At 51.4% G+C, this 24,033-nt stretch overlaps 2 protein-coding genes across 2 annotated transcripts; one reads left to right on the plus strand and one right to left on the minus strand.

The window, feature by feature from the left end:
* Positions 1-156: 156 nt before the first annotated feature.
* cyfip1 (cytoplasmic FMR1 interacting protein 1) lies at positions 157-23,933 on the minus strand. The gene is made up of 31 exons (XM_047036793.1): positions 23,697-23,933; positions 20,033-20,150; positions 19,711-19,800; positions 18,972-19,049; positions 18,723-18,824; positions 18,341-18,522; positions 17,620-17,716; positions 17,398-17,526; positions 17,150-17,254; positions 16,757-16,848; positions 16,329-16,446; positions 14,693-14,815; positions 13,295-13,420; positions 12,794-12,960; positions 11,812-11,959; positions 10,348-10,501; positions 10,051-10,207; positions 9,842-9,938; positions 9,506-9,582; positions 9,256-9,364; positions 8,974-9,093; positions 8,638-8,837; positions 7,553-7,640; positions 3,794-3,937; positions 3,546-3,636; positions 2,885-3,015; positions 2,151-2,223; positions 1,928-2,022; positions 1,539-1,777; positions 1,185-1,332; positions 157-887 (listed from the first exon to the last, which is right to left on the minus strand). Exons 2-31 carry the CDS (start codon positions 20,147-20,149, stop codon positions 723-725), a joined length of 3,762 nt encoding a protein of 1,253 aa, XP_046892749.1. The 5' UTR covers position 20,150; positions 23,697-23,933; the 3' UTR covers positions 157-722.
* On the plus strand, positions 4,852-7,483 carry LOC124478538 (fibronectin type III domain-containing protein 9). The gene is made up of 2 exons (XM_047036805.1): positions 4,852-4,951; positions 6,164-7,483. The coding sequence occupies exon 2, from the start codon at positions 6,295-6,297 to the stop codon at positions 6,940-6,942; it is 648 nt and encodes a 215-aa protein (XP_046892761.1). The 5' UTR covers positions 4,852-4,951; positions 6,164-6,294; the 3' UTR covers positions 6,943-7,483.
* Positions 23,934-24,033: the final 100 nt, after the last annotated feature.

Below are 24,033 nucleotides of genomic sequence, written 5' to 3' on the forward strand. Positions count from 1 at the left end.
CGACTGTCTTATTATAGTCACACAAAAAAAAGGCTTCATATTCCATAAAGCACATAAGGTCTAGGGATTCAATAGTGTTCTTGTGCTCGAACGTGAGATATGTTGAATATCACCATTGACCTTTTCGTATTGTTTACAAAGCAAAGCCCTCTTAAGTAGAACAAAGACATTTGTTACATATTTATTGGGTTAAAATGATTAAAACAATTCCAACACAAAAAGGCACAGTGAATAAATGATTGTAAGAACTTGGTTATCTTCCAAAATGTCCTTTTTAAGATGATAGGTTATAGCATGCAAATGTTAAACATAATATAGAAAATATAAACGACTTTAACCCCCACCTGTTGGCTACTATTCCCCATTGATACTATATTTGTTCACCACTGGAAATCTTTAAATAATCATTTGATAAAAGTCTTATCCCCCTCCCTGATCTGTAGCTTTCCATAAGTATAAAACAGAATGTAAAGTTTCACAACAAAAAAACCCCAATGAAAATTGCTTTTCATTTTGATAAGGCACAAGTGAGTACAAAAATCACGACAAACAATATAAAGAAAAGTTGGGCCACTTAGTATTATGGGCTACTTAGACATAATGGTCCACAGCTGCTTGAGACAAAGCAGATGAGAGGAATATTTCTGTCTGGTCTGGTCAAGCCGAACTATTGAAAACATTGCTGGTCCAAGATGGCGGACGGTTGGCGGTCGGTTGTAGCTTCAGTTACTGGCCAGTGATTGGTGGATGGGCGGTTGGAAGCATCGCACATGCTCCACTGGCATGTTCTCACCATCCCCTGACTTCAGGTACTTGTTCAGAATGGCGAAGATCTCGTCATTGAGTATTTGAAACTTGCGAATTCGGTCCACCATCTTCTTAAGAGGCTGAAGACGACACAGGAGAGAGGTGAGGTTCCAATTAGAGCATTGTAGCACGTAGTTGACATTGGATTTCACATTTCCATTATTATTTACATTTTGGAACATTGATGTTGCTTGAGGGGTAAAGGGGGAAAAGGACTACAAGATAAAACATAAAACCCAAGGATTCTAAGAGCGTAACAATAAAAAACTAGCGCGATTCTGGTTCCTAAAAAGGTGAAAAAAAACATGTAAAAAAACAACAACAAAAACAATTGTAACCCTGGTAACAGGCAGAACGAGATGTGAGCAGCCCCTTACCACGCTCTTAATGATCTCGTCCTTGCCATCGTGCTTCTGGACCTTCAGGAGGTGGTAGCTGAAGTCCAGGATGTCAAAGCGCCTCTGCTGCCCCAGGAGAGCGATGATCATGCAACCGGCCCAGTGCAGCCCGTCTCCGAAGCACTGCCTAAGACACAACAGAGCCTTTAAAGGGACGGTACGCTCAAAAAGGTTCTGTGTTGAGTCACCATTGCCTTGAGAGTGACTGATTAAACCATCACCTCAACACAGAAGAAATACAAAAAATAAATGATACACCAGCACGATAAAGCTTTAGAAAGTCAACTCAAAAACGGTCAAAACAAAAGCAGCCATCCGTCTCCAGGGACTCACTCCACGGTGAACTCGTGGGCTCCGACAGGGATGCAGTAGACAAACTGCATGGCGCTCCACAGGCGGTGGAACTCCACGCACTCGTCCACGTGCATCACGCCGTTGCTGGGCAACGGGCCTCGCCAGATGGGGTCGTCCAGGAACCCGCGGACCCGCGTGAGGATGACCTCGAACATGGACAGGCCGCAGCACAGCCTCTCTTTGGTCAGCAGGTCGCCCTCGCGAGCGATGGCGATTTGCTGTGTCGGGGGGGAAGAAGGGGAAGAGGGGGAGGGAGGGGGAGGGAAGCAGGGGTACAGGTTGGGGCGTGAGCGAAGAGAGGTGCTGGAGATCCCGGTCCTGGAGAGATGAGCTGGAGACGGGGTGGAGAGGGGGTGATGAGGACTCACCTGAGGGGTGCCCAGACGCTCGATCAGGGGCACCAGGTGCAGGGCCGTGTACTTGGCCTCCAGGCGCTTCATCTTGGCGTCAAGGCGTTCGCCCTCTGAAATGCGAGGTCCCAATTATTCTTTTCTTTCCCGACTGACAACTGAAGAGATATTGAATGCGGGGCTCACACACTGCCCTCACACACGCTTACACACTCCCACACGCTTGATAAGGAACAGGTACCTTTGACGTGGACTCTGGGGAGAATGTTCTGGAAGGGTGCAGCGTGCAGAAGATCACACACCTCCTCCTGCGACTGGAAGACACACGGGACACAGAGCAGAAGGGTTTACAACACGGACACCAGACCCTGTTTGAGGCCTTCGTGATCCGTGACCGGAATACAAATGACAGCATCCTGTCAGGGAGAGCTAACTCGTCTCAAGCGGTTTCCTGTGTAGGCAGAGGGAGGCTTGATTTGCCTGTCCGTTGTTTCGACTGACACATCTCATAACCTGACCAGACACCCAGGTGTGTGGCCTAATAAGATGGGTGTATTTATTTATTTTTTTCTAAGATCTATTTTTGGGGGGCCTTTTTCCTTGGCTTTACTCTACAAGAGACGGCGCAGAGAAGACACGCAGGAAAGGCTTCCGGGCCGGATTCGTACCCAGTGCACTGAGAGTCAGGGCTTCAACCTACACGGTGCGCGCGAGCTAGCGGGGCCATCTAGCGACGCACCTCTCCTGACACGAACGTCCTACCAACAGCCAGCAGAAGATGGCGCTGATGAGCTGGAGACGGGACTCGCACGGCGCTCATCAAGAAGCTGGGTTTACGAAGCTCGTTAAGACTTCCAGGGGGCGGATTTGGAAAGACAACGCTGCAAGACAGAGGCGCCTCTGGAAAACGCGAAACTATTTGGCGCGTACGCGTAGGGGCCGTCGGTGACATTGAAACGCCGGGTTTGTCCATACCAGGCTTTGCTCGCTCAGGAGGCAGAAGAGGAGGGCGTTGCCGACCTCCCTCAGGTTCTGGAAGCACACGGTCTTCAGCTCGGCATACTCCACTATGTCCTTCAGCTGGTGGTGGAAGAACTCCAGGATCCCTGGAGGGAAAGGAGGGTTTTTTTAATACCGTTTTTAAGTGAAGCGTGACAAGGAAAGGCAAGGGCAGAGAGAGGGGAAGGCGTGAAGCAAAGGGGCCCCCCGGCCGGATTCGAAGCACCACAAGTTCTACAGAGCAACGATTTAGCATATACCCACAATAGTATCTAGATTACAGTAGCTAGCTGTACAGTGTAAGGAGACCAAAAATAGGAATACTACAGTGCAATAATAACATCTCCGTTCCTTAACTGCAGTCTTACAATGAGGTCTTAATGACAGCCGTGCCTAGTAGTGTAGTGCATAGTGCAGCAGAAACAACATATGTCACATGTTGGTGACGTCATATCTATTGCAAAACAGCACACGTCCTCATTAATGGTCGACTATTGATCATCCGTGACTCATTTGTACCAGCTGTTTATTTGTCATTTCTGTCTTACACAAGACACAAGTGACACACCCATACACACCTCGCAGTGGGCTCACTTTAATCTCTCTCTCACACACACACACACTCACACTCCCTCACCTGGGGAGCCGTACTCATGGCGAGGCAGACGGCAAATCTTGGGCATCACCTCCATCAGGGTCTTCACGTACTGCATGATGGTGCCTTGGAGCTGGGAGGGAGAGCAGCGTTAGTGAGGCCGGGCTCCACAACCCCAGAACATGCCCCAACCCCCAAGAGGACCGTGTCCCATCCCCTCCCCTTCCCCCAACCAGCCCCAAAATGTCCTTGGTGCCAACACCGCCCCCACAGCCCCCGCCCCGCCTCACCAGGCTCTTGACGACCTTCAGCAGCTCCTCCATCACCACGGCGATGCCCTGGTAGCCTAGCAGCCGGCACATGGCCTTGATGTGAGGGGGGCCCACGAAGTTCCTGTAGTAGCCGAACACACTGCTGTAGGCCAGGTTCAGGGCCTGGAGGAGGGACACACACACGACACAAGACAGGCCTGATTACAACCCGCTCTCTCCACATCCCCTCCCTCTCACTCTGTGTCCACAGAGCCGGCGGTGATTAGCGGCTGGGGGCGAGGTGAGGCATCTGGCGGAGACAGAGCGATAAGACTGATGCTGATTATTCGAGGTAGGGCAGGTAACACTCTGGGCTGAGCGTCGTGATGCGAGCAGATGTTCTCGAGAGCGGGTAATTATTATTCACGGGCTCTGATCGTCTCCGGCGGGATTGGAGTTGGTGTGAGCCTGGCGTGACTCATCCCTCTGGCTCCAAGGAGAGCTGGAGGAGAGCAGCAACAGGCCGATGTCGGAGTGTAGCGCAACTTGAACCACCCCCGTCTGTCGACGACGCACAGGGCAGCGGAACAATAGATGGCACAGGGAGATGGGGACTGGCCATTGAATGGCAACATTATGCCGTCATTGACTAAATCCTGTTTTTCCAGCCAATGAGACAAACCGAACTGAATATGTGCACAAAAGACTGTGATGATTAGAATTCACTTGTGGCACAAACCGCACCTGCTTGTTTGTCTCCCCCTCCTTTCTTCCCTTCTGGATTCTCTCTCTCCCTCTCTCTCTCTCCCTTCCTCCCGCCTCTCTCCCTCCCCTTTTCTTGATCTATTCCCCTCCCTTCCCGTCTCCTTCCATCTCTCACACTCAACACACACACACACACGAGAGCCCTCTCTCCCTCCAACAGTCAGCCGTGAGAGGAGTGTGCTGGTGCTCAGAAGCGGGCAGGGCTGGCAGGGTGGGAAGCCCAGACACAGCGTGCTGTGGTGTCCGCGCGGCAGACCCTCCAGAGCAGAGGGAGAGCAGGGGGACCCACAGGGGGAAGGACGGAGCAGCCAGGACAGAGATCATGACCCAGGAGCGCGTCCAAACAGGCAGTCGCCGGCCAGTCGGAACCCGAGGCACCCAGCTTCCACGGCAACAGCAGCTGTGATCAGCCAACCAGCACACACCGCAACGGTACGTCTCTGAACGCCACACAGCTGAAATCTCTGGGCATGTTGCTACGGGTTACCAGCAATGCAGGCACTATTGAATGTTTTGAGGAAGTTTTTACCACATCTTTATTTCTGTGTCAAAGTAATTTATTTAATGGGACCAAGAATGGAAAGTTTTATTTTTGAATAAAAAAAAGCTTTTTATATTTTAACTGCAATGGTGAAATGGTTGAATTGCTAAAAGTCATTAGTAATTTCATTGAAAGTATTTAGCCAGACACTGTACATTGATGAAGGAAAAAAATTATATAACTGTCAAGGTCAACCGGTGAAATGTTACATCGCTGTATGTGATCTGTTAATTCCTACTGGTCAGTTGAGATTCTCAGTCGCAAACAACTGTCACCTACCTCCCTGCTGTATCAGTTCACAGCTATGATGTATTTATACTAAACACATTATTAAACTAATTGAATATTAAATCATTGCACCTCATAGGCTAATTATTTGATAAATGGTTGGTAGAAGTTGGCAAGATTCCACACGAGTGTGAAGACTGTTAATATACCTTAAAACATAATATATACCTGACGGTGTGACATGCAAGTCAAGCCTGCAGAATCTTCCAGCAGAAAGATCTGGTTTGAAGTGAGAGGCCTCACATTGCTTTCAAAGCGCCGTGATTCTGACAGGCCAAACTCCACTGAGGTGTTTGAAGTACAGGGTCACCTCTAGAGTCTGCTGCTACCTGACTTCAAACCTTTTCACCAACCTGGCAACCACCTGATATCTCACCCTTTCACCAAACTGGCAACACCACACTGGAGCTGCCAAGGCAGTCTGTACACGGAACACAAGCCATCCGCTCGGAGGCCAAATAAACAAAAGAACATTTCATTTTGTACACTCTCTTAGAGAGAAAATAAGGCTATACAACTGGTGACTAGAAACAACCTCCTTCAGATTGCTCGAGAGATTGCTCCAGCACTAGAAGAGCTGATTGCAGTTTTTATGAAATCGTTCGGTAGGTAGCCTTGAGGGCTCCGGTAGCCCTTGTGTTTATGACAAGTGGTGCAATCATGAAGCAAAACGCCTGATGGAGGATAAAATCTGAAGGTCTCAAGCTGTTTTGAAAAGAAGCTGGAGACCATGTTCATCACACAAGAAGCAGAAACGACATTATGTTGAGAATATCCCTCTGACCTCTCTCTCCCCCCAACCCCTTTCATTTCAGAGCGTATTTCAGCAGCTGCAGACGAAGAAAAAACAAACAGATTCCACCCTCAAGGAAAGACCCAAGACAGGCTTCAGAAGCCGGGAAACCGTCCCGACGGGGGGGGGGGGGGGGGGGGGAGAGACGTTGCCATGACGATCTCCGTGCACAACATCTCGACCACCTCGGCCCGGGTGAGCTGGCCGGCCGCCCCCGGTTGCCTGGACACCTTCTACAGCGTCATGTACCACCCCAACTGGAACAGCCTGCTCATGGGCTACACCCGCAAGAGCTTCCTGAGGGAGGAGCGCGTCCCCGTGACCCAGACCAGCGCCAGCCTGCTCCACCTGGCCCCGCAGACCACCTACATCCTGTGTGTGACCTGCCAGGCGGCCAACCCGCTCCGAGACCAGTGCCAGGTGTTCAGCACCCCGAGGGAGGGCGGCGGCCAGAGGCAGGACGGCTCCGGGTGGGAGATGGCGATGGGCGTGTGGATGGCCAGCAGTCTCCTCCTCCTGGTCATCGCCGGGGTGCTCCTCTGGGGGTGCCTCCACTCCATATGCCCCTTCCCCTCCCAGGCGTCCGGCGAGGGCTACCCCTGCTCCTCCAGCGCCCTGCCCCAGGGGGCCCAGGGCAGCCCAGGGTGCCTGTACACCCCCAGCAGCAGCGAGGAGGACGACTCCAAGCAGGTCACCGTCTTGGGGAACCCCCTCCACTCGGTCCCGACGCCCGGACACGGACACGCCCGTGGTCACGAGTTGAGGACACTGAGCCCGCAGACTGAGGGACAGCCCGTCTGACCCCGGCCCTTCCCTGCTGGCGCCGTCCCCGGGTTTCGAAAATGTGCGTGACGTGCCGAGTTGGAAGCGGTGAAAGTGTTTGTTTTTTGTTCTCGAAAACTCCCGACCGACTGTTCAGAATCTGTTCAGCAAATCTATTTGAAACTATTAAGGGAGAATCTGTCTGAAATCGGTTTTAATGGTTGTGGTGTTGTGCTGTCTCTGCAAGGGACTAAAGAGTTTTACTGCTGAATCTGTACGCTTCGTCATGTCATCTCTGAAAATTGCTTTTAAATTGCCGGGTTTACACATTTTGTCCTCTCTGCTAGAACATCTGCATTTATCCAATGGTTGTTTTAAATGGCTTGGTAGTACGATATTTACCCCTGTGTGCAACGTTATCATCAGCCAACGTCCTTGTAATGAACCAACCAAAGTATTTCGATTTGAATGTTTCAGTGATGCAACTGTTGTTTACTCGTACAGTAATTTGTGTATAAAAGATGTTTAAAAATATCACAGTGATTTTTTGGGGTCTGGGATTGTGTGTGCCCATAGTGAATGCCCCCACATCCCTCTACCCCCCCCAACAACCTTACCCCCACCACCAACTCTACCCCCTCAGACTGACCTTGGAGCCGTACAGGTACTGGGGCTGCGCGTTGGGCGGCTTGTCCCTCTGGAACTCCTGGGAGAAGGGAAGCACAGTGCGGACAAACCTGAAGGGAGGAAGGAGGAGAGGAGTGTATAGAGAGAGATAGAGAGATAGAGAGAGTATCATAGAAAGAGAGAATGAAAGGTCGAGGGACAGCAAGAGAGAAAAGAGTGTGACAGAGCGAGAGAGAGAGAGAGAGAGAGAGAGAGAGAGAGAGAGAGAGAGAGAGAGAGAGAGAGAGAGAGAGAGAGAGAGAGAGAGAGCATTACAGATAGACTGCTTATTCATGCTAATTGGGATCATTGCCATGGATCTTCATTAATACGACCCCAGGTACCTGAACTCCAGTAATAACTGCAGCAAGAAAGCTACAACAGCTCAGCAGCGAAAACACAAAAACTGTCTCTAAGAGAGCTGTCTTTTGGGAAGGTGGTCATGTCAAACCTTTTGTTCAAAAAGCTCTCTCTCTATCCCTCTCCCCCTCTCTCTCCCTCTCCCTCCCTCTCCCTCCCTCCCTCTCTCTCCCTCCCTCCCCCTCTCTCTCCCTCTCTCTCCCTCTCTCTCCCTCCCCCTCTCTCTCCCTCTCTCTCTCTCTCTCTCTCCCTCTCCCTCTCCCTCTCTCTCCCTCTCTCTCCCTCCCTCCCTCCCTCTGGGGAGCTATGATGTCTCAGCCAGACACACAAAAGGTTACATTCGTTTTCACTTCTACTTTTCATTGCTGCATTATTCATACAGGGCAGTGTTGAATGATCCCTTTGAGGTAGATGGATGTTGGGGCTGGGTGTAGCTCAGAGGCAGAGCATTTGACTGCATGTAAAGAAGCCCCCCTCCCCCCTGCTAAACGAGCCTTGAGATGAAACCCCAGCGATATGAATACCTTACGAAAACACAAACGTCACCAGATAAGCTACATTATATAACGTATTCATTCAGCACCTGCTTTTATCCAAAGCACGCTCACAGAACGCGGGGGGGGGGGGGTACCAAAACCCACGACCTCTGGCTCTGCAGTAAAAGGCTCTTACCGCTAAGCACCCCCCCCCCCCCCCCCCCCAACCTACCGGTTGGTGGAGCCGTTGTAGCAGTAGTTGGGCAGGAAGTCGTAGTTGAGCTCCCAGAAGACGTGCAGCGTGATGCGGCCGTAGGGGGCCGACACGTTGTGGTTGGCCTCGCGGAACATGGCGTCCATGCTGTCGAGGGTCAGGAAGCGGCTGAGGAGCTTGTGGGTCATGCGGTTGATGTCCAGGAGACCCTCCAGTTCCTGGGGGGGGGGGGGGAGAGAAAAGGTTCAGTGGAAGGTTCACGGCAGACGCGTGTTACATCCACACTTTGCCCCCACGGGAACACACGCTAGCTGACAGGCAGAGGGGGGGGGTTAGGGTTAGGGGGGTTCCTACCATGATGGAGGTGAGGTCCTCGCTCTCGAAGCGGTTGATTGCCAGCTCCAGGGACTTGTAGAGGGCAGCAGACACCCTCTGGGTGATCAGCCTGTTCAGGTCGATGGAGCGGCCCAGGAGCTGCGGACAACGACACACACACCAGGTACACACACACACCAGGTACACACACACACACAGACGCGCTGAATGAAGATTTGAAGGACTGAAATAGATAAATGTGTTTTATTTTGATGTTTGTGTTTATATGTGTGTGCGACCAGAACCAGGGGGGGCAGCTACCTGGACGTGGCGTTGCTTTAGCAGGGTCTCATAGCGGTTGGAGGGGGGCCAGGGGATGTTAGCTCCCTGGTTCTTACAGTCAGCCCTCAGACGCTTGTCCAGCAGCAAGCTGGTGGGGGGGGGGGGGGGGGGGGGGGGGGGGGTTAGGGTTATTCAATCAATTCACTTTATTGATCCAGAGGTCGCTTCATCCCTCCTCTCCAAACAAGTCACCTCATCTTTTTCATCAACACATAAGGACCATACGCACCTTCCAGCTAGGATCTTGTAGTAGGCAAATATCTGATCAGCCAGCTTGTAGACAAACTGATCGAAGCACAGGTTGACCTGGAAGAGTGAAGAGCGTAATGTTTTGCTGCTGTGGTCATGTGCCTCTCTTCCTCTCCCCCTCCCCCCTCCCTCTCACTCTCTCACCCTCTCTCTCACCCTCTCTCTCACCCTCTCTCACTCTCTCTCATCCTCTCTCACTCTCTCTCTCTCTCACTCTCTCACTCTCACTCTCTCACTCTCTCACTCTCTCACTCTCTCACTCTCTCACTCTCTCACTCACACCCCCAAAAAAAGTACAGTACTGGGAGGGATTTACCTCGGCTTCGATCTCGTCGTAGAGGAACTGCTTCTTGAACTTGGTCAGGGCGTAGTGGGCGCTGTCGTTGTACAGGTCCAGAGGATACAGCACATACCTGAGGGGGGGACGATACGGACCCGACGACATTCAGTTGCTAGTCACATGACTGGTGGAGATGTGGATTGAGTGAGTGAATGAGGCGGTGTGCGAGTGTGCGTGGTCCTCACTCCATCATGGAGGCCTCCTTGGTGTCCAGGATGTGGTCGGTGAGGATCCAGGGCATGGACATCTCGATGGGGAACTGGATCCTGCGGCCCATGGTGAGCTCCAGGAAGAACTCCCTGAACCACAGCTGGGACAGGTCACAGCACTGCTGCAGGGTCTCTGGAGAGGGGGGGGGAGGAGGTCAGAGCCTGGAGCGTTAGACTGCGGATCGAGAGGTCACGGGTTCAAATCCCCGGCAGTCGGGGGGGGGGGGGGGGGGGGGGGGGGCTAGGTGGAGTTCCGGGGGGGCGGGGTCTTACCACTGAAGTTGAGCAGGTGGGTGTAGAAGAAGGACTCCCGGTGGAACTTCTCGATGTCCAGGATGGTGGGACCCTCCAGCCCGCTACGCAGGGTCTTCTTGGAGCCGCTCTTGTCCGCGATGAGGGACTCCAGCATGGTCCTGACCATGTACAGCTGTTGGGAGGAGGAGAGGAGAGGGGAGGGGAGGGGAGGAGAGGGGAGAAAAAGCAGGGAGAGGAGAGGGAAGGAGAGGAGAGAAAAAAAAGAAAAAAGGCGATGATACACAACAATAGCAGCAGTAAAAGACCACTGATCCTTTTTTGACAGTAATGAGTAGCCTCATAGCCGGATAGCACATCAGCCCCAGTCTCTCTCTCTCTCTCCCCTTCTCTGTCTGTCTGTTCCCCTCTGCTTTCTGTCTTTCTGTCTGAATCTTCCTCCCTCCCCTCCTCCTCCTCCTCCCTCCTCCACCTCTCCCTCTCTTTCCCTCTCCCCGTATCAGCCTGAGGCACACCTATTTGATACCGTGCACAATCTTCCTGGAGACACCGGGGAAATATTAAGGTGTCTCCATTCCCGCTGTCAGAGAGGACTGTCTAAGGCGAGCCCCTTCCGTGGAATCCTAAAGCAGTCTCCCTATCACCACCAGACACGGAGGCCAGCGCGTTCAAAGAGATACATGTCAACATGGCTGTGCCCTGGAGGGTAACCGCTGGCGATGTTCCATTTGCTCTGATTCGGGATGTGTGGGAGGATGGAGAGAGCGAGAGATAGGGAGGACAGGGCGCCGTGGTAACCACCGCAGGATGACGGGGCTGTAGAGGCGGGGAGCTGAACAGAGCGCTGCCCCGAGGCAGAGATTGGCTTTCAACCCCCCCGGGTTAAGGACAGGACACTACAGGTCTAATGACACCACAGCCCATCCCTCTGTACATTCACACGCACACAACTGGATGATATAGGAAAAAAGAAAGGCTGGGTTAAAGGGGATTATGTGTGCAGGGGTATACCGGATTATACGCCCACTGTAAATGCAACCGCCACGGTTCTGAGGTAATCCCAGACAAACACGACGAGGGCCTGGCGGTGAAGGTTACTGACTGACTGAGATGTGATGAGGCGGTGTAGGAAATAAGGTTTAAACCTCTTATTCTTCCCCCCTGAGGGAGGGGGAGGAGGGGATTATGCTGGGTATTGTGTTTTGTGTATAGTCTGTGTATGTGTGTGTGTGTGTATGGTCTGTGTGTGTGTGTGTGTAGTGTGTGTGTGTATAGTATGTGTGTGTGTATAGTCTGTGTGCGTGTGTGTGTATAGTCTGTGTGTGTGTGTGTGTGTGTGTGTGTATAGTCTGTCTGTGTGTGTGTATAGTATGTGTGGACAGGAGGAGAAGAGGAGTGACTGCCAATGATGATGGTATAGTCTGTGTGTTTGTGTGTGTGTGTGTGTCTGTGTGTGTGGATGCAGCTCGGGGGACGCTATGGCACCTGTGTGCTGGACGGGCCCACAGCGCGGCGGGGGACCTTGATGTCGAAGCCCCCCTTGGGGTCCTTCTCCCCGCGGAGCGCCGGGTCGTTGTGGGGCTCGCGGCCTGCCTCCCAGTCACAGATGGTCTTCCTGATGGCCTGGAGGACGCTGCGGACAGAACGACATGCGGTCATTATCCCCCGCACGGCTCCGTGCCCACCACCCACGCCTGGACACACACGGCGCTGTTTACTCCGGGTTGCCACGAGAGGAACTGATACGTTCAAGACGAGGAGAGACAGAGGCGGGAGAGAGAGAGACACGGAACAGAGATAGGCAAGATAGTAGATGGAAGTAGGAGAGAGAGGTCGGAGGGAGAGATAGGATAGTGTCGTGCGAGAGGTATGCGGAGCGCCTGTTAGATTCAGGGGTGAAAAACTTAAGATTATTTGGGGCGCATTCATCCCATTTTCTGCTCAAACGAGTCCAGACCGGAATTATCAACGGCTCTCTTTTTAAACCACAGATGGAATTCATTAGGGGCTTGTAACAACAGTGAGCAGGCCAGAGAAGCAGAGCTAAGCATGACAGGCAGGAGGTAGCTCAGGCTGCCAGACTGCCCAGCAGGGTACTATCAATTATGCAACAAAAGACTTGGCAGGGTGCTAGGCACCCGCACAACTTAGACCAAGTTCTGCTCTCAGAACATTCCAGAAGGTCCACAGGAAGGCTGCCGATTACCCAACCCAATCCCCCCACCCCTCCTCCAACTGGTTCACTTTATGTCTGGGCTTACTTTCCGACATCCTTTAAATAACTGAAAAAGGGTTGTCTACTTCAAGGAGAACACAGACACTGAAGCCAGATTCTCGACTCCAGAGTCGCTAAGAACTGTAGCCGTGATTCCACACAGCAACAGCTGCCCTGCCCCCCATACGGAGAGTTCCGGAATGAAGCCTGGCGATATCCCCTGTTGTGTTTGTCCTGCGCGGTGCTCCGTACCTCTGAATGACGTTCTTCTTCTTCTTGATGGCCTGGCGCAGGGGGTCTCTCAGCGTGAGCTGGGCAAAGTCCTGCAGGGCTGAGTAGATGGTGTGGCGGATGGCGTGGTTGAACACGCTCTCCATGCGGCCCATCAGCACCTGCAGACCCTTAATCATGGCCATCACCTGCCAGAGACACACAGTCAGTCTGGCACTCAAACCACAAACTAATCAGTCAGCCAGTTAAATCAGTCAACCAGCCAGTCAGCCAGCTAGTCTGTCAGACAGTCAGCCAACCACTCAGTCAGTCCATTAATCAGACATCCGTCAAGCCGTCAACAAGATTGACACTACAAATGTCGTACACATTTCCTCCTTTCATCGAATGTTCAATTGCGTCAAACGTAATCGTGTTTCATGCAGTTTTATTCAGCGTGTGATCATTTAGCGGGTGCTTGTATCCAAGGTGACCCTGGGGGAAGCCCACAGGCCCGGGGTGAGGAGAGGGGAGCGCGCTGACCTCCACCAGGGCAAACTTCTCCTCGCTGGTGTAGTTGTATCTGGTGGCTCGCTCGTACTCCTCGGCGTTGTCCGGACAGTCCTTGTTGGAGTACTTGTCAGTGGGATGCACCAGCTTCCAGGAGTACTGGAACACAGGGTCGGTGGGAACACAATGTTATAAAGAGGCTGTGTGTCGCCTGTATGTCGCCTGTATGTCAGCTGTATGTCAGTTAGGGTTACAGGTGTGTCACCTGTAAGTCATTTAAATGTATGTAACTTATATTTAACTGGTATGTCACCTGTATGTAACCTGTATTCAACTGGTATGTCAGCTGTATATCACCTGTATGTATGTAACCTGTATTTAACTGGTATGTCACCTGTATGTAACCTGTATTTAACTGGTATGTCAGCTTTATGTCACCTGTATGTATGTAACCTGTATTTAACTGGTATGTCACCTGTATGTAACCGGTATTTAACTGGTATGTCAGCTTTATGTCACCTGTATGTAACCTGTATTTAACTGGTATGTCAGCTTTATGTCACCTGTATGTAACCTGTATTTAACTGGTATGTCACCTGTATGTAACCTGTATTTAACTGGTATGTCAGCTTTATGTCACCTGTATGTAACCTGTATTTAACTGGTATGTCACCTGTATTTAACTGGTATGTCAGCTTTATGTCACCTGTATGTAACCTGTATTTAACTGGTATGTCACCTGTATGTAACATATCACCCTGTATGTTACCTGCTCCTTCTTGAGAAAACAAGCATCTACTAGTGATTCACAGTGCAGCCTGCAGCAATGTTTGTCTCCTTGGAAACCGTGAAAGCTCTTTTCAGCTCTCTCCCTTTTTATGAATGTCGTGCAGGACAGAAACAATTCAGTATACAATTATCTAATGATTTTGAAGAAGCGAGCCCTTGAATGCCAAGCTCATTTGTCATTTTATAATTTTGCAGCCCAATCGATTATGTTGTCGCACGGAAACATTTCCCAGTGTTGATTAAAATGCCAACTAATAAGACACAATTATTGGAGACAGATGCTTTCCTGTGTTAAGGTTTTGGCATATTGAAACCCTGTTTCGCTGAGCAGCTTAACTTCAAGGCTAAACTGACTTGCAGCCACCACAGATGATGAAATACCAAAAGCACTTGAGGCAATCATACACACCATCTTTAATTTAACCTTGGGTTAGCTTTCAGGGGGTGGTTTTGGTGGTGGTGGGGGTCAGGGGGTGGTGGTAGAATATGTGAGGGAAGGTTTACAGGGTATTATGGGGGGGTGGAGGGGGACAGTATCAGGGGTAGTATTGGGGACAGTATCAGGGGTAGTATTGGGGACAGTATCAGGGGTAGTATTGGGGGACAGTATCAGGGGGTATCAGGTATTTGAGGGTCCCTCACCACTTCCATGACGTGTGCGCTCCACTGAGACAGCAGCTGCACGCCCTGCAGAGCCAGGTCAAACAGCTTCCTGTACTCTGAGTCTGTCTTCTGGGCCTCCTGACGCCCTGACCCGGTCACCACCTACACAGACAGGGCAGGGAGGGAGGGAGAGAGAGAGAGAGAGAGAGGGAGGGAGGGAGGGAGGGAGGGGGAGGGAGGGAGGGAGGGAGGGAGGGAGGGAGGGAGGGAGGGAGGGAGGGAGGGAGGGAGGGAGGGAGGGAGGGAGGGAGGGAGGGAGGGAGGGAGGGAGGAGGAGGGGGAGGGGGGGATAAAGAGGAGGGAGGGAAGGATGGTAGGAGGAGGGTGGGAGGGGGAGAGAGAACGAAAGAAATAGGACACAGACAAAGGGGTAGGGAGAGACAGAGGCAGACATTGTTAGAGTCGGAATTGTCTATCAGACCTTGTTCTTTGTCAGACAGAACAGAATATTCCGCCAGAAGAACACTCCAATTTACTCTGCCTGACAGTTTAGCAATTACGAACCAGGACACACACATATTGCCAGACTCCAACATGACAAAGTGGCCTGTTTCAAAAGGTAAAAAAAACACACCAAAAATACTGAAACTCCAGACCATGAAATCAAAACCCCTCGACATTTGCCTTTGGCGACCCGTCTAGTCTCAGACAAGAGAGCGCCATTCTGGTAAGCTCTGCCTCCACCACCGCAGTCAATCTCATCAAAGCCGACGCGCCTCATTTCCATATTAATCACATTGGATATTTGGACCCTTGAGAACCCCCAGGGATGAGCCCGGCTTGTGAGATGCTGATGAAGGTATCGCTCTGAGTGCGCGGGGAGATGACAGCATGGCCCGGAGCGAGAGCTTCCTGAGGAGATGGGCACCACGCGATCCTGCCCAGGTAGAAGGCTACACCTCGGTTTTAATAAGTGAGTCTGAGTGGGGGGGGGATCATTCTGAGGTGAGAGGACAGAACGTTCTGGGGGGGGGAGGGGGGGTCATTCTGAGGTGAGAGGACAGAACGTTCTGGGGGGGGGGAGGGGGGGTCATTCTGAGGTGAGAGGACAGAACGTTCTGGGGGGGGGAGGGGGGGGTCATTCTGAGGTGAGAGGACAGAACGTTCTGGGGGGGGGAGGGGGGGGTCATTCTGAGGTGAGAGGACAGAACGTTCTGGGGGGGGGAGGGGGGGGTCATTCTGAGGTGAGAGGACAGAACGTTCTGGGGGGGGGAGGGGACGACGACACACTCACAGCCTGACACAGGGGAGCTGTCCTTGTCCTTGTACTACAGAGACACTTCCTGTCACCTGGATTGCATCTCACACTATTTGGAAATCCAGTTTAACACCCGCGATAATCGACAGGGACTTTCTACAGAGGCTTCCTGTGAGTGCTGCACAGGGGGGAGGCCTCGGAGGAGGGGGGGGGCGGACTGGGGAGGAGGGGGGGATGGGTGGTGGAGTGGGAGTTGGATGAGGTTGTGGGGATAGAAGGAGAGGGTGGGGGGGGGGGGGGGGAGGATGGGAATGGGGGGGGGAGAGGTTGGGGATGGGGTGAGAGGGGAGGGGGGGCCCTGGGGAGGGGGGAGGGGGGGGGGGTGCTGTGTGTAGGGACGGGTTCCCCCAGACTGACCTCACTGTTGCTGTAGCGAGCCAGCTCCGAGATGAAGCGCATGTGGTCCTCCCGGATCTGGATCATCTGCTCACAGATGTTGTACTGGGGGCTGCTGCCTGTGGAGGTGCAGGACCACCTGGGAGATGGGGGGGAAGAGAGGGCCAGGGAGAAAGGGAGTGAGAAAGTAGGAGGGGGAGGGGGTGGAGGAGAGAAAGAGAGGGAGTGTGAGATTGAAGGACGGGGGAGATTCAAGGCGTGTGAGAAAAAAAAACTGACAATGGGGACAGGCGTTCGATAAAAAAAAATAAGAAATGATAAAAAGGAACAAAAACAACAGCAGCTCACAGACAATCCCACAAGAACACCCAACTTCTGTCCTCGGATCCCAGAATCATTCATAGACTCACAAGAGTCAGAAATGCAACCCACATAGCACAGAGACTCACCTGGACTTGTTCTCTTCAAAGTGAGCGCTTGTTTTGATGTACCTGGACAGCTCAATCTGCATGTCCCCGAACAGAGGCACAACCTGGAGTTGCTGTGGGGACAGCAATGAAATGGAAGGCAGTGATGTCATTAAATGGAATAATCAATGTCTTTATACAGCCCTGGGGTAAAACTACAAAGGAAGAGTTTCAAGTACACCAACAATAATTGGCCTGGGGCACTGTGGAACTCAATTCAAAGTCGGGGGTTGTGTCTCAGAGGAGGGAAACTCATTCTTTGGGAATACTGGTTGAGGACCCTTGAGCATAAAGTTCTAACAAAATACCTTTCCAAACAAGTTTGTACCCACGGGAACGACACAGATCGCAGTCCGTGTGAATTTTGCTGCTCACCTTGAAGAATTTGTCGATCTTGGTCAGGTTGAGTCTCTTCTTGGCGTCCAGTTTGTAGATGTTGCTGTTGTTGCCGTCTATCAGGTACAAGCCGAACCCCATAACCTGGAAAACACATCAGCAGCCACACTCAAACCCCCGCCTCGACACCATCAATGCTGCCAATAACGATTGATCCGAGCCCTCCAGACAGAGACAGAGAGAGAGTGTGAGAGAGAGAGAGAGATAGAGTGAGAGAGCGAGCTTACTTTGAGCAGTGTGTGTTTCTCATTAGGAGTGAGGTACATCTTGTTCTCGTAGTACTCCACACACAGGTTGACGATGTCCGCCAGGAGCTCATCATAGCCGTTAATCACCTCCAGCTGCTGCTGCAGGGACTGAGGGTGGGGGGGAGGAAAGGGGCTGGTTAGACGAGGCCTGGGGTGTGAAGGTCTGGGGGGGATCTGGGGGGGTCGAAGGGAGCGTCTCACCTGGGTGATTTTGTTGTGGTTGGCCAGGAACATGGAGAGGTTCTGGGACTCCTGGATGGAGGAGGGCTCGGACATCTTCCTGAGAAACTGGGCCGCTCTGGAGGGAGGGAGGGAGGGAGAGGGGGGGGGGGGGGGGGGGAGAGATGAAGAGAGAGGGGGGGAAACACAGGAAGTTGAAGAAAGAGATAGGGGAAGTGGAGAAACAGCAGGGTGTAGGAAGTCAGCCTTCAGACAGCCATCCCTCAGTCCATCAGTCTGAACTGAGCACCAGTCTGATGAAGCTGATGCTTTCATAAAGAAGGACGTGTGTAGACCTCATGTGGTCGTGTTGGACTGCAGATCAAGAGGTTGCAGATTCAACCCCCCCCCCCCCCCCCCCCCCCCGGACGCTGCACTGGATGAAAGCTGAATACATAAATTGTGAAGATGTAGGGAGTCTCGCAACAGTTTAGCAGAGAAGGATAGCATACACTGCCATCTAGTGGACATACGCAGCACATCCTCCCACAGACTCAAATAATACCGCTTCTGTTTGCTAATCAAACGTATATTCCGTGAATGTTTGTTGACATGTTATCATGTGTGATTGATCCATCATTCAAGAAATCAAACTTTCTTCGTATGATACAAGTCAGAGAAACGAATGCGACTCCAAGTGCTGAACATAAAAAGTGAAAATAGACATCTATTTTCTGATCTAAACCAGTGATCTGTGAGGAACCTTTTGTAGGCCGAGTGGTCGTTCTTCACGCTGCACTTCATGTTCTTGAGCTCGTCCAGCACGGCGAACATGTTGATGAACTTCCCCAGCGTCAGCAGGTAGGCCTCCGACACAAAGTCCTTCCGCCGCTCGGCGTGGCACAGGCGACGCATCTCGCCGCAGAAACGGTCGATGGCTGTGCGCTGCGGGGGGGGGGGAGCGAGGGGGGAGGAGGGAGGGAGAGGGGAGGGGGAGAGGGAAAGACAGAGAGTAAAGGGTCATCGAGAGAGAGAGAGAGAGGACACAGTTATCAGAATTTGTTTTTTTTTAAGGAAATAAAAAAATGACATCCTGTTTGGCGTCGCTACGTGGGAGAGCAGGACGAGGGCCCGGAAGAGTTCACCTGGAAGTACATGAAGTTCATGAGCTTGGTGACCTCAGGCTCCAGAACCTCCACGGTCTTCTCATAGATCTCCACTCGGTTGGGCTGCTCGTTGCACTTCACCTGAGAGAGACAGAGACCGACAGGGAGAGGAACCAAGAGAAAAGGATCGTCTGACTTGGCTCTAAAGGCATGCACACATCACAGGACTCTATACGGTGCATCATACTGTGAGGAGTGAGTGTGTGTGTGTGTGTGAGCAGGTGTTACCTGAGGGATGGCACGGGAACAGCTCCTCCAAGTGTAAAGCATGACAGCATACTCCTGGCCCTCCTCCAGCATCTCATTCTACACACACACACACACACACACACACACACACTCAGAAAACGGGGCTGTGCACTGGCTTTGGGGGACATGCAGCTGAGGATGTTCACAAACGCACAGAACGATCCCTGACACACACACATACATACTTTGTTTCTCTCAAGAAGCTGCACATTCATTCGAGACACACTTGAGCGGGCTCGGTCTTCACAGACACACACAGGGGCCAGACACACACACACACACAGGGGCCAGACACACACACACAGGGGCCAGACACACACATACACACACAGCCCCAGGGCAGCCCTGGCAGCATACAAAGTGCTATTTGATTCAGCCCCGGCCATCACCAGCAATTATCCTTCCCTAATGGGGCACAAAGTAACAGTATTCCTGCCTCTGAGCAGCCGTTTTGTCCCTGAGCAATCAGGGCGACACAGTCCTGGCCCAGGTCCTGGCTACTGTCTGTGGGAACAATACCACAAGCCTGGAGGGGGACAGCCAAGTCTCGTTCCACTTAACCCCAGGAAAAGCTCTCCCAGGACCCACGGGCCCGACCAGCCTTTGTCCCTGTCCCGGAGCTGGGCCTTCCAAGGTCAGCCATTATGAGGCGGGAACACACCGGAGAGGAAGCAAACGGAGCGAGCTGATTGGCGGAGGCCACGCGGCGGTGACATACCATGCTGGAGTGGACCGTGGCTTGCTCGATGTAGCGGGCGATGCCGGTCACGAAGGCGTTGCGATCCTCGAAGTTGGTGTTGAAGTTGGGCTGTGGGAGAGGGAGGATATGGTATACAGACGTCATTCCGACATTTAGTGTGAGGGGGCGTGCGTGACTGTCTGAGGGTGATGTGTGTGTGAGTGTGAGTGTGTGTGTGTGTGTGAGTGTGTGTGTGTGCCTGTGTGTGTGTGTGTGTGTGTGTGTGTGTGTGCCTGTGTGTGAGTGTGTGTGTGCCTGTGTGTGTGTGTGTGTGAGTGCGATGTGTGTGATGTGTGTGTACCTGGTAGACCAGTGAGGAGGGCAGGGGCTCGATGCAGGGCTGCTGGTCAGGGAGGGGCAGCTCCTCCAGCAGGTCCACGTTGGAGAGAGCATCCTCCAGGGTCACTGTGGACGCCATGCTGCAACGACACCCAGGAACACCGTGAACGCCTGGAGCTCTGAGGCTGGAGCGCAGCCCTTCTGCTGACGCTGGAAACCAGCCTGACTCACGCGCGCGTGGGGAAGTCGTTTTGCACGGTTTTGAAATCACGCTGAGAAATGAGGATTTGGCTCATTGCGGCTGCGTTATTGCCTGCCCGTAGGCCAGATCTTGTGGTGTGCCGATTCCTCTTAAGCTTGCTCTTCCTGTGCCTCCCCTTAGCCGCGATATCCGAATACAGCTTCCACTCAGCTGCTGTCATTAAAACCTTTGCCAGTTGATTACAAATGTTCTACAGCGAGGCCAGGTGCTTAGTGAGTCTCTTTATCTCCCATCTGCTGATGGGGGGTTTCATTGACAGTGAACAAAAAAACAACCCCCCCCCCAAAACAGAAAAACACCAGCAATCAAAATACACACCAGCTCAAACTAACGAGCCATCGTGTTATCGACCTCAGGGACAAAAGCCCGCCGCGGGTGCACATGGTCTGGGGTCAACACAGACTCATCGTCATGGAGACGGGTGAGGGAACAGGACATGGTGGAGGCGGGGGGGTGGGACGAGGAAGTGGAGGTGAAGGGGAAAGGTGGAGGTGGAGGGGAAGATGGAGACGGTGTTGAACACCGTGTGGATAACACACACACACATGCCTGAAACTGGACGGCGTCACGTGACCTAGAAGGCGTGGCCAACACCCAACCAAACCCAGCTGCCCAGGACGACAGGGGCTGACCACAGCTGAGTCTGCCACACGGCAGAGGGCTGTCTTCCCCTCAGGGCAGGATGGGAGGGCCTAGCATGACCAAGCGTCTTCAATGAGTTGCCATGTCAATCATGCCATGCCAGACATTTAGCTACATTTGATTCATTTAGCAGACGCTTGTATCCCAGGCAACGCACAAGTAGTGTAGAGAGGACAGCAGAAGTGCATCGTATTTTGGTGTTCGCAGTCGAGGTGGAACAGTGTTACTCGACATACCGCAAAGTATCCACGTTGCAACTATGAGATATGGTGAATCCAAGAGAATACTACAGTTCAACGATAACATCTCAATTGCATAAGTAAAGTGCAACAATAAGATCTCACAGGCGCTGGACAATACATGGACGTGTGGTGGACAAAAATAACCCTACTGTACTTTTCTATCTACCTAAACAACACAAGGGCCAGCGAATCTTTTCAAACTGCAGCTGCTCCAAGTTTTGTAAAGTTCTAACTGCAGCGATAGAAGTGATGTTCAGTGTGGTTCAGCTACATCAGAGCTGTTCTCACCAAATTGAGATTTAAAATAGCCTACATTATTACTGACTGAGGAAACTCATTTGACGCCAGTTGTGAACCGCACACTCAAACAAGAAGCAACAGTCTACAAATCAATTGTCTAGAAAAAGAGGAAGGAAGTAGGAATCACAAGAACAGGAGAGAGACAGACTGGGACTTACTCTACAGTATCAGTATCCCCACCTATACACATGATACAGCTTCTGATCCATCCATTTAAACCACACTGTCCAAAATGCTCAATGTTTTAATATCAGACTTGATACCCGAGTGAAAACAATGCCCTCAAATCATCCTGGCCTACGCTTTGATGAAGATGAGAGGGTCTTAAAATGGTCTGAATATGTAAACAGAAAGAAGACATGGAGGGCTCTATGACCCAGGCCATGGTGTTACATCCTCCTTGAGATAGAGGCTGGGTGTCCGGCTGTCTGACCAAAAAGTTTGAGTGATTTAGGAAAAACACATCATTTGTAAAGAGGCAGACTTGAGTAATCATTTGTACTCTGTACAGTACACATCCTGCCATGTAGTGGCAGTATCTACCTGGCAGGATACTACTAGTCTACTAATTCAACACAGTAGGCTAAGCCATGTCTTTTGGCTTCCTCAATTACAGCATAAGGAGATTAAAATGTCCGCCGGCCACAAATAGGTAGACAGCGCTAAGACAAGGAACCAAGCGGGGGGGGGGGGGGGGGGGGAGGGGAGTGGAGGTTTGTCTCGGTCTCTCATTGTGACATGTCTACCCTTGCATTTGGCTTCACAGCTGGAGCGAAGAGGGGTCACCGCGCCACTGTGGTGGTGAAGCACTGCCCAGTCAGACAGAAGCCTGGGTTTTGGAGAAGTTTCATGCAACCCTTCCTCTGCAGCCTTTATTTCTCAGAAGGGCCACTGAACTAGAATTAAGTCCCACTTTGACATTTGAAACACACCAACAGGTTTTCAATCTACAGTCTCTCTGTGAGAGCACGGGCCTGTACTTCTCTATTGGAGTGACGTAGCCTCAAAGACCACAGGACCAGGCCTAATTATAGATGTTTATCCTCCAATATAGGAAGTAAAAGCAGGCAATGCAACACTGATGGCCTGCTGTTTCCTGGCTGAAGGACATTAGATAAAGCGTGAGTGTGTCTTTAGTAGTCCGCTCTGTGTCGACCTTACAACTGCATAGGACAAGCGTGTAGATGGATTGGCAAGCCTATGGCATCAAGTGGAGATTTCGTCCAATTAGCGAGTTGCAAAGCTGGCATGTATAAAAGCACTTCACCTTGAAGGTTATCTATCTTGGAGAAAGACTAATCATCTCATGTGAACTAGCTGTCACTGTAACCCCTGTTGTTGTGGCAGTTTAACAAGGTTGTTGCAGAATGCCACAGGAAATAAACCATTGGGCACAGACAGTGCAACTCGGTCATCCTGACAACAGCCACAGATTTGCAGTAGAATGCTAGGTGTGAAGTCGCACTAAAAATAAATCACCAAGCCTAGCTTGCACAGTAGCAGTCATTGCAGGCCAAAATCTTTAAACTGGATAAAGTGTGTGTTTACGTGCTGCCCCCCTACAGACCCTACCCCCTGGATAAAACCGATATCAGAGTTCAGCTGACACCATCCCCCCCAAGCTTCAAGGTTTCACTTCTCCTTGGCATGGGGGGACCGAAGACACAAACAAACACACACTTGAAAGTATGCATATTATGTCAACTTCCAGTTGGTAGTCCGTCCATAACAAGGGGATTCAGTACATTCCACGAAACTTCAAAGCTTCGACATGCAAAGTTCTCATCATGTACTAAACTCTAAAGTAAATGTTAAAAATGAACTTTGTTTACAGCTATGCTCTGTCGAGATTTTGGTATAATGTTTTGGATTTTGTAAACATCAAACAAGATTTCTGCATTATTTAATGTCATGGGTAGGGCATTCCTCTCGCATTCCTTGCCTTGTGGTTGTGATCCCAGTGCTTAGATCTGGCTAGGTTTCATGGGTAGGATTAGTCACACAAACGGGCCTACGAGTTAAGAGAAATTGCCTAAGAAGTTACTGTGAAACAAGTTGTGTTTTGACTCAACAAAACAAAACAGCCGCTCCAATATGGTCCAATGTGTATATCTGTCGTGAGAAGTTCAACATTTGACAAGAAAGCAAGCGAAACCGCAAAGACAACACCCCAAAAACATCACAAAGTTTTCCTGCACAGCTGAGTTTCAGCCAACTTCGCGAGCAAATTAGCTACTCACCCGGAGATATCCTGGAAAGATTTGGACTCTTCGCCGCTTCAAAAATCCATTTGGAGGAATAGTAGGAATATTAATTCCTAATGCGGGTATCGGGTTAAGGACAAATCGAGAATAAACTTCGATCTAGGCTTTTTTTGGTGTTGCCGTACAGTAGGATCTTGACTGAATCGATGTTATCACGGGCGGTCAGGCGGGGAAGTCGAAGCAGGCTGTTCCTGTCCCACTGAATCAGGGAAACTCAACAGGAAACTCCAAAGCTGCCTTGCCCACTTCATCCACTAGGGACGTTAGGATCATGTCTAAGACATAAATATACCACAACAATTTCGATCTTTTT

The sequence above is a fragment of the Hypomesus transpacificus genome, chromosome 16 (genome assembly GCF_021917145.1).
Source record: "Hypomesus transpacificus isolate Combined female chromosome 16, fHypTra1, whole genome shotgun sequence".
Classification (NCBI taxonomy): Eukaryota; Metazoa; Chordata; class Actinopteri; order Osmeriformes; family Osmeridae; genus Hypomesus; species Hypomesus transpacificus.